Raw genomic sequence first — 10,929 nt, 5'->3', positions numbered from 1 at the left:
GGGTTCAGACAAAATTTGGCCACACAGTCATGACGTGTACATGGAACACAACAACGGGGCTGCCTTCCAGGACACTGACTGTTGGGTGTGGAAGTTGAGTCAGGAACTGGGTCAGGAAGTTGAGGATCCAGTTGCGGAAGGTGGAGCAGAGACCTAGATCCCAGAGTTTGGAGTCTAGTTTGGTTGAGATTATAGTATTGAAGGCAGAGGTGTAGTCATTAAGTAGAAATTTGTCTTGTCACAATAGGAAAGAGAGATGGTAAAGAGATCTTGCATAACTAATGAAGGAACTTAGACAACTGCTTCCTCTTCACAGCTTGCTCCATATTCTGGTAATTAATTTCAACTCCATAGTTTCAGAAGAAGGGGGTGGGGGAGGGGCAGAGATGAAAAAAGTAATTCTGGAGAGCGTCTGTCTACCTGATCATCGAAATGGAATTCAACTCTTCATCCCCGGAACAGAACGCTATTGACCTGAGTCTGGAGGAGAAGATTGCGATGGGCTTTGCTCTCAGCATGGTCTTTCTTGTGGGGGTGCCGGGAAACTGCATGGTGATCTGGACAATCCGGAGCCACATTAAAAAACACTCAGCGACCATCCAGCTGGTGTTGAACCTGGCGCTCGCCGATCTCCTGACCGTGCTGATAGTGCCAGTCATTATCTATGAGATTACTGCCGAGTGCTTGCCCGCTTCTCTCTTCTGGATGCCAAAGACGACCACCTACCTCCTCCTGGTCTTCATGTATGTCAGTGTGTTCACAATCACGGCGATCAGCGTCCTGCGACTGCTGGCTGTCCTGCACATATTCACCCTGCAGAACTTGCAGAGGCGAGGAACCACTGGGAGAATCATTGCTGCTCTCTGGGCTGTAGCTCTGCTCTCTGCTGGCCCCGCGTTTACAGGCTCCCAGATGGACCGTGGCTGTGCGGAGAAATTCGGCTTGCGGCACGAAGCAGCTTATATTTTGGGGAATCTGTTGGGCTTTGACATTCCCTTAATTGTCATGTGTGTCTGCTACACACTTGTAGTGAGAAGATTAAAGCAAATGGCCTTCAGAACTAAAAGAAGAGGCGCAGTGCTACTTATGAGAGTTCTGGTGGCCTTCATACTCTGCTGGCTTCCCTGGAACATCACTAATGTCCTGCTCATCTGCTCCTATCACACAACTGGCCACACCAGAGAGGCTTTACTCAAAACCGTTTCAGACATGAAAGCTTTCACCACAATTTTAGCCTTTGTCAACAGCTGCATCAACCCCATTCTCTATGCATTCACTTTCCAGAATTTTCAAATCGGATTCAAGATGTCCAATATTGCGAAGCTCTTTGAAGAAATGAACAACAGTTTCAAGGAGAAATCGGACAAATCAGCAGTTGACTTGGCAGAGCAAAGCACTGCACTAAATAAATGATTTTCGGCTCCAATTCGGGCATCAATACTCAGGGATCAGGCTTCCTGAATGCTTCCTAGTGGATAAAGACCCTGTAACATTTTCAGCCAATGAACTAGGTTTGGGTAAAGGATTTGCTGTTAAAGATTGTGCATATATATGATTCTCTTTTCTTAAGTACCCTGCTACCTTCCCCCCCATGCCTCTAGAGCAGACTACTATTGTTTCTTTTAAACTACTTTGCTTGCAGCTCTCGTAGGTAAATATTGTCTGTATCTGACTTGCTGTGGTTGGTGGGTTCAGCTGCCTAGGCAGCGAAAGTATTGTACAAAACGATGCCAATGGCATTGAGTTCCATGCCTGTCCAGGCTGTACAAGTTCGTGGAGGGCTGCTCCCTTATCCACATCCTGGTGAGGAGTGGCAGCCTCAAGCCATATGACCACTGATCTTTCATCAATAGGGTGGGATGGTGGCTCAGTGGTTAGCACCAGGGACCTGGGTTCAATTCCAGCCTTGGACAATTGTCTGTGTGGCGTTTGCACATTCTCCTCGTCTCTGCGTGGGTTTCCTTCGGGTCCTCTGGTTTCCTTCCAAAGACCTGCAGGTCAGGTGAATTGGCCATGCTAAATTACCCCTAGTTCTTATTAAATTACTCATATTTCTTATGACTGTTCCTCACTTGCTCATCCAATCAATTTATACTGTACTGTACCTTAATTTTACAGCAGTCAAAATCTCAACATACCAGATTACTTGCAACTCTTGAATCCCAAACTCATTGGAGCATCACAGGCTGAGGGGTGACATAATAGAGGTTCATAAAATCATGAGGGGCATTGATAGGGTAAATAGACAAAGTCTTTTTCCAGGGGTGGGAAGTCCAGAACTAGAGGGCAGAGGTGTAGGGTGTGAGGGGAAAGATTTAAAAGGGACTTAAGGGACAACTTTTTCATACAGAGGGTGGTACGTGTATGGATTGAGCTGCCAGAGGTACAATTACCACATTTAAAAGGGATCTGGATGGTTATATGAATAGGAAGGGTTTAGAGGGATATGGGCTAAGTGCTGGCAAATGGGACGAAATTAATTTAGGATATCTGGTCAGCATGAAGGATCTGTTTCCATGTTGTACATCTTTCTGAGTTTATGACCCGAGAAGGTTGAATGTTTCCAGTACAGTTAGTAGAACATACATTTCTTCAGTGCAAATTGGCTATAATGCGATCAAAGAATTTTGACCATTATTTGTAGAATGCAGACTTTTCTTAACTGCATTGGCTATCACGCAATCCTGGCCCCATTAGTTTAAATGGCGTTGTTATTATGTGATTTTCCTATAAACCGGGATTGCAAGGGAAGGGAACTATCATGTTGTATCAGAACCAACTGTATTCTGGTGTTCATTTCAGCTCCAAATTAAACAATAGTTATCTTTTCAATGATGGTGTATTATTAACTGGATGAATAAAAACATCTGGTCAGAGTGAAGTTAAACTATGTGGTGCTTGGGGAGAGAAGATTCTCTTACTGAATGGGTTCCTTATATTCTGTAACACAGAGGAGAGCTGGTGCAGGACATTTGGTGCAGAGATTGGCATTCATGTTCACAGAATCTGTCAAGACTGAGCTGCTGCAGCACCCGTTGTATTAAGAAGTCATTATAATAAAAAAAATTTGATCAGAATCTCTTTAATAAATCATCAAGTGAAATTTGAGAAAAAGTGCCTACATTGTAGGGTCAATGATTAGATACAAAATGAGTGGCACACTTTAAGTTATGAGGATATAGTCATTGATGTTTCACTATGTTTTTTGTTCATTCATCTATCTTATGAAAATAAAACTTATCTTTTGATTGAAAACCTTTTCTGGGGATGGTGTTTATTCAGCCTACTTCTCAAAGAGAGGAAGATCATAGGGTTTCACATATACAGTGGTCAGTGTACAGATCAAATTTCCTGTTGGGATCTCTGCATTTTCTCATTATGTATATGAATATTGGAAAAGAAAGATTCATTCCAGTCATGGGTATCATGAGGCCTGACACTGAAAGTGGCCAATGATACCAGCCCTGGGAAACCAGGTCCATGGGATTAATTTGCTAAAAAGCGACTGGAATTTACTTATTCAATCATGGGGGTAGCTCATAAGGGAGCTTGGCTTTTTGACAGCCACATATCCTTATATTTACATTTAGTGGTATGAATGACCACTGAATTTTCCTCAGTTTGGGAACATCCAAATGAGTGAAGTAGTTGTAGTTTAATTTAAATATGTGATATGCTGAGAAATATCTCAATAAAAGACATTTCAATGCAAAGTGAGTATGTTTGATCCCAATGAGTAAGTATATCAACTGTATTTCTACGTGGGGGCAGGGTTGTTGTCAGTGAGGGCTTGCTCAGAAGCCATCCGTTTGGATTTTACAGGGTCCCCATTCCCCAGTCAAAAAGATGGGTTAGATCCCATTAAACGTAATGCTAATTGCCTTGAGAAGACTTCCTCACAACATCAGAGTCCGATTGGCCAATTGGATGTCCAGTAGTCCCAGTGAGAGCTAGTGGGAGAACTGGCTACTGCTGTCCCCATGGATTGTACTGAAGATGAGAAACTCAGACAGCTAAAGAATGGCAGCATATTGTCTACGACAGGCTATCAGGCATGATGGCTGGTTGACGAGAATGAGAGTTGAATTTGAGATGCCAGTGCAGGAGAGTAAATGAGGCAATATTAACTCAATTGGATGCTTCTGGAGGGCATAGGGAACCAGTAAAGGGGGTTCTCCATTTTGCCCCATGTCAGCTCACAGAGCTTAAGCTGCAACTCTACCAATAATTTTTGGCTCAATTGGCCCAAAGGCAAATGGTCTGGTCAATGCCTCCACTACCCCTTCAAATCTGTCTCATAGTAGAGGTAACGTGGCTATGGCAGATCAGGAAGGACACTGTCCATTTGCATTTCAATCCAAACACATACCCCACAAGGGCCACCCGTGGCACTGTGGTTGGCAATGCTGCCTCACAGTGCCAGGGACCAGGTTCAATTCCAACCGTGGGTGACTGTGGGAAGTTTGCACGTTCTTTCCCATATCTGCGTGGGTTTCCTTTGGGTGTTCTGGTTTCCTCCCACAGTTCAAAGGTGTGTAGGTTAGGTGGATTGGCTATGGTAAATCAGAGAACATCTCTGGGACACCTGCACCAACCAATCCCACCGCCCTGTGGCTGAACACTTCAACTCCCCCTCTCAATCTGTCGAGGGCATGCAGGTTCTGGGCCTCCTCCATCATCACTCCCTCACTACTCAACACCAGGAGGAAGAACACCTCATCTTCCACCTCGGGATCCTCCAACCCCATGGCATCAATGTGGATTTCACCAGTTTCCTCATATCCACTCCCCCCACCTTATCCCAGATCCATCCCTCCAAATCGACACCGCCCTCATGACCTGTCCTACCTGTCTATCTTCTTCCCCACCAATCCACTCTCCCCTTCTCTCTGACCTATCACCTTTACCCCCATCTCCATCTACCTATCACACTCTCAGCTACATTCTCCCCAGCCCCACCCCCCTCTCCAATTTATCTCTCCATCCCCGAGGCTCCCAGCCTCATTCCTAATGAATGGCTTTTGCCCGAAACGTTGACTCCCCTGCTTCTCAGATGCTGCCTGACCTGACGCGCTTTCCAGCACCACACCCTCGACTCCAATCTCCAGCATCTGCAGTCCTCACTTTCACCAGGTGGGTTAGCCATGGCATCCATTCACACGTCCTGTCAATCAAACAAGCAACAATTTAAGCAAACTCTCTGGTTTCCAGCCAGTCAATCCTCAATCCATGCTTGTATGCTCTCTCTATACTATAAGCTCCTTTTTTTCTCTCAGCAATAACCTTTTATATGTCAACTGATCTAATGCCTTCTAGAAATCTACATACAGGTTCCCCTTTAGCTGCAATACATATTGCACCTTCCAAGAACTCTAGTTGGTTGGCTAGACATGATTTCCAGTTATGAAACCATGCCGACTCTTTCTGACTTCTTTGGGGTTTTCCTAAAGCACAATTACAATCTAATCAAGTTAATGACTGATTCACACACTTTTTCCACAAAAAATGTCAAGCTAACTGGCCTGTAGTTTCGTGCCTCCCTCCCTTCTTAAACAGAAGGATAGTATTTGCGACTTAACTGTCCAATGGAATCTTCCGTTTTGAGGGAATTTCAGAAGAGTAACAGAAATGCTCATTAGCTATCCCTTTTATGACTCCAGGATGACTTCCATCTGGAACACAAGACCACTGCTCCATCAGTCTGCTTTGTGTGACTCATATTGTAATTTCGGTAAATTCCTCTCTCTCCCTTCCACTTTCTGACTTGCAGATATGAATGTTTTCTGTACACCAAATAGTGAAAACAAATGCAAAATATTTGTTTATCTCATCCATCATTTCTGTATTATCTACTATTACCTCCCCGTTCTCACTCGCTGGAGAACCAACCCTCATTTATTTTTATTCTTTTTAAATACAGGTAACAACTCTTGAGATCTGTGTTTTCAAAGTCCCAGCTAGCTTCTTCTCTCCCTTTAATGTCTTCCTCCTGATCAACGTTCTAGTAATTCTCTGCCATTCTTTATATTTTGACAAATTGGCTGCCTTGTTGCATGTCTTGGCCCAGTTGTGTGCTTCCTCCTGAAGTGTGACGCTTCCCCTTAACTTCTTTAGTTAACTACAGATAATGGGTTCTCCATTTAGACGTTTTCTTTCATCTAGGAATAAGCTAATTCTGAGTATTCTGAAATATTCACTGAAGTGACTGCCAGCACATTCCCATTGATCTATCATTAGCCTAATATGCAAATTTAATTCATCCAGCTCAGCTTTCATACCCACATAGTTGCCCTTAGTTATATTTAAAATATTAGACTTGGACCCAATCTCCCTTTCAAGTGGGATGTAAAGATTTATGACTGCTGCTACCAAAGTGCACACAATTATTCATCACAAATCAAAATGAATGATCTTCGTTAGATATGAGTGGCCTTTTGCAATTTGTTTATGTCTGATACATGTATTTTTAAGGACTCCGTGATGCTGTTCCTGATAATAGAATTGAGTCACATGAAAACTCATGTTGCTTTGAGTTTGACTGGGACAACACTACTATTATAGGACAAGCCAAACAGAGACCAGCCAGGGAATTCCTAGAGGCATGGCACTCATCCACAGATTCAATCAATAAGCACATCGACCTGGACCCAATATACCGGCCACTGCAACGGACAGCTGGAACTGACAACCGAAAGCGGCAGAGACAAACCACTATAGATGCTGGAGGAAAGATCACAGAAGCGCTTCACAGGAGGTTCCCAAGCACTGAGGATGTCCCCTAGACAGGGGATGAAACGTCTGCAACACAAATTCCCAGCTCGGCAAACAGAACCACAACATAGAGTTCTATATCAGCAATTCATAATTGTTTACCAGTAACAGATAATAATTCATGTTAAATACAGACATCTGGCTGTGTTTAATGCTTTAGTGTTTAAAGCTTAAAGGCAGGTGAATTAAGGAATCTTGCATCCTTTGATAAAATCCTTATCTTTTATGATGACCCTGGGAGCAGCAGACCTTGATTCCCAGCACAGTACCTCAGTGAGGCGTGACCAGTACAGGAAGCAGCTCAAACAGGAGTGGGTTGGGGTTGGATTTGGAGAACGTGATCTGTCAGCCTCTCAGCAACAGCCTTTGATCTGGATCATGGTCTCTTGATTCCCTGCTCTCTTTGTGCTCTGCTTCCTTAAAACATCTGCTCCCTCCAACTTCTGAGCTACTTCATTTCTCCCATTCTGAGCTCCAGCGTTGTGATATCAGTGGAGCAATTCTGCTCAGTCCAGAATTGCTCTGAGCATGTGCTGAAATCTTTGCTTACCCACTTTATAATCACTTTTTATCCTGTGTGTGCATTCATACTAATTTGCTTGCCTCTAAACCATGTTACAACATAGAGACAAACAGCCAAACCAAATCAGCCTTTTACCGCTGTACTCAATGCACAGCAACATTTAACTCTACAAGATCCTCAATAGTTACTCCAATGATTCCTAGCAAGACTTTTGAATAACCAATCCCAGACTTTGTGCATAATTAATTCAAAACACTGCTGTTTGATTTGAAATGCAAGACTCAACAATTTATGAAATATACAATAGCTTTAGCAGAGAAAAACTAAATAACAAGATAATCAAATGAATGTTTATGCCTTAAACCTGCAACATTTGTTTTCGGTCTCCATTCACACAAAAGCCAGACAAACAAACACTGTTAAAGGATACGGAAAATAACAAAACTGGTCAGATTACTGAAATGCATTCTTTCACAACCATTGACGTGGGCTGCTTGATTGAAAATATCAATCAGGGTCACTTTTCAGTTCACTCAGGTAACGATAGTTAAATTTCTAACTCAGCTTTCTATTCTTTAAGCTTCCTAGAAGCGGGGGAGGGAGATTGGGCAGGGAGCTTTCAAATCTTCATGCTGTGTCATCAAACGCATCTCCCAAAAAACAGAACTTCAACAATGGTCTCGCTCTGCTAGACTGACCGCCTTTTTCTGAACAACAATTGCTATCTGCTTAAACATAAAACTTGTTCCAGACTTGCCAGCACCAATTCCCAGGTTCATCGCCACCTTCTGCTATTGTTTTAAACGGAATATTCTTCCTGAGGGAGGAGGTGGTTACTGTGTCTGTAGAAACTCTTTTAATCAAGGCTCAACTGCAAGTAACTCCCTATCCTAGATTCATAAAGAAACAAAAGCTTTATTGATTTGATTTTTTACCACAAGTTGTTTCCCAAGGTCCACAAGTCATATTTAGTGCATAGCTTCCTGTTCCCAGCTCAAAGTCAAAATTGATAACATAATAAAATATATAATAAGGAAAAAATCAGCAAATGTTCCAACGTCTGGCAGCTATCAGTTTTGCACTTTGAATCCTAGAAACATGAGATAAAAATGGAGAGACTGTCTCATTGTGTGATATTCACCAAAGGCACATAAACAAAATGTATTTAATACAATTTAGCTGAAGCTAACAATATTAAAACTTTATTCTTTGCGGGACAGGAAGTTCTACAATACCTTTCATGGGAAGTGGCTGTGTTCTGCACAGTTGCTGAGAGTTCTGACAATTATGCGTAACTATGTTTTCCCCACCACTAGCCCGTCTCCAGTCAGACCTGTTAGAAATCCCCAGACCGAGCAGATAGCCAGGACCCTCAGCACTTCATGTGTGTGGCCTGGTCACCACTGCATTCTGGTGCTGCTCAGAGCACAGAGCAATCAGACTGGTCGGCAGCTGTCCCAGACCCAGGCAGAACATATCAATTGTAATATCACTGTGGGACAATGAGTTTTCGGGTAGGCAGCTGACAATAGCTGGCAGTGTATGAGGAATAGTAAAATGAGGGTAACAACAAATTTCACCACAACTAAGAACCTGAGTGTCGCAATATTATTGCAATTAACTATCTTGTTAACTGAAGACAATGCAAAGGTCTCTACTGTGATATATCCTCTACCAGTGATCATTAGACAGGTCAAGCAATGTATAGACAAAGAATTGGGACAAAGTCATGGATTTTCTTTTTTTGACGCTGTTGTGAGTTTACCTAAAGCACATGGACAACAACGGTTCAAGAAGGCCGCTCTCAAGGGCATTTGGCTAGGAGCAACAAATGCTAGTCTAGCCAGTGATGCCCACATCCCATGAGTGAATGAAGCATAATTGGTGGCAGCAAGCTACCTCAAGCAACTCTTATTCTGAACCCTGAGCCAATTAGGACAGAGAGGATAGTGAAGTGGTCATTGGCTTACACTATGTCAGTTCATGCTGATTTTATGAATACGGTTCAGGGGCTGAAAACATATCGGTCTATATTTTATGGCCCCACTGTTGGAATATTTGCTGTGGGGCTGGGGACATTCATAAAATAAAACAGGTGGCCTGCCCCCCAGCTTACTGCGCATCCCCGATCAGCCTCCCATATTGTATTGGATTCAGAAGATATCAGGAAGCCTGCCTGCATTAATGAGGCGGAGGTGGGTACTGCAGATGCTGGAGATTAGAGTCAAGACGAGAGTGATGCTGGAAAAGCACAGCAGGTCAGGCAACATCCGAGGAGCAGGAAAATCAACAGGGCTTTTGCCTGAAACTGTCGATTTTCCTAATCCTCGAATGCTGCCTGACCTGCTGTGCTTTTCCAGCACCGCTCTAATCTTAAATTAATGAGGCTCAACAACAGCCAATTAATGGCCTTTCAATGGCTTCATTCTGTCTCTACCACTTTACATGTGCAGTAGATGAACATGATAGGTGTGACGAACAGCACTGAAGTTTTCACTACATGGGCTGCTGTCAGACAGGGAGAGGAGGGCACTCCTCCAGTCGCGAGGTCATTCTCCTCCTCCCGGCCTCTAAAGACTCAGCAGCCCACTGTTTTCCCCACCACTAGCCCGTCTCCAGTCAGACCTGTTAGAAATCCCCAGACCGAGCAGATAGCCAGGACCCTCAGCACTTCATGTGTGTGGCCTGGTCACCACTGCATTCTGGTGCTGCTCAGAGCACAGAGCAATCAGACTGGTCGGCAGCTGTCCCAGACCCAGGCAGAACATATCAATTGTAATATCACTGTGGGACAATGAGTTTTCGGGTAGGCAGCTGACAATAGCTGGCAGTGTATGAGGAATAGTAAAATGAGGGTAACAACAAATTTCACCACAACTAAGAACCTGAGTGTCGCAAACAGCAGGAATATAGGTCTGAGAGCTAGACATATGTTCTGATCACATTATGTATATCTGGGCTTTGTTTGTAGAGTGAATGGTCCTTTCTAACTAATGATTGAGGAATTGTTGTCAGTGAAATATTTCAGCATTTGTCATTTCCTGTGTACATTTGGAGTTGTTCTACAGCATCAAAACTGTGTACATTTATTATATTGCAGAAGTGGTCAACACTTGAAGAAACTCAAGATGGAATCAATATCTTCTTATTTACATATCTGCCTTTTGCAAGTATTGATGTTTCTGAAAGCTAACTAATTAGTGAACTGTCTTGGAAAAACTAACCATTTAGGAAAGTTGATAATTTTGCTCAGTTACTTGCTTTTTGGTTATTGCTAAGAAATTAGCACATCAAAATGTCACATTTCGAAATCCCAGATTCCTCTAATATCATTAGTAATTACAGAACCATAGAATCATACGGAACGGAAACAGATCCTTCGGTCCAGCTTGGCCATGCTGACCAGATATCCTAACCTAATTTAGATTAGATTACTTACAGTGTGGAAACAGGCCCTTCGGCCCAACAAGTCCACACTGACCCTCAAAGAGCAACCCACTCAGACCTATTCTCCTACAATTACCCCCTTACCTAACATGATGGGCAAGTTAGCATGGCCAATTCACCTAACCTGCACATTTTTGGATTGTGGGAGGAAATCAGAGCACCCGGAGGGAACCCACACAGACATGGGG

At 43.3% G+C, this 10,929-nt stretch overlaps 1 protein-coding gene across 1 annotated transcript; it reads left to right on the top strand.

Annotated features, from left to right (window-relative positions):
* The first annotated feature begins 379 nt into the window (after positions 1-379).
* LOC132824076 (chemerin-like receptor 2) lies at positions 380-1,413 on the top strand. Its single transcript, XM_060838345.1, has one exon. The coding sequence runs from the start codon at positions 433-435 to the stop codon at positions 1,411-1,413; it is 981 nt and encodes a 326-aa protein (XP_060694328.1). The 5' UTR covers positions 380-432.
* Positions 1,414-10,929: the final 9,516 nt, after the last annotated feature.

Source organism: Hemiscyllium ocellatum, chromosome 17, assembly GCF_020745735.1.
Source record: "Hemiscyllium ocellatum isolate sHemOce1 chromosome 17, sHemOce1.pat.X.cur, whole genome shotgun sequence".
NCBI lineage: Eukaryota > Metazoa > Chordata > Chondrichthyes > Orectolobiformes > Hemiscylliidae > Hemiscyllium > Hemiscyllium ocellatum.
This window is presented reverse-complemented; position numbering and strand designations above follow the sequence as displayed.

Excerpts from the sequence above, each read along its gene's own strand:
- LOC132824076 (XM_060838345.1), top strand. The coding sequence starts at position 433 with ATGGAATTCAACTCTTCATCCCCGGAACAGAACGCTATTGACCTGAGT.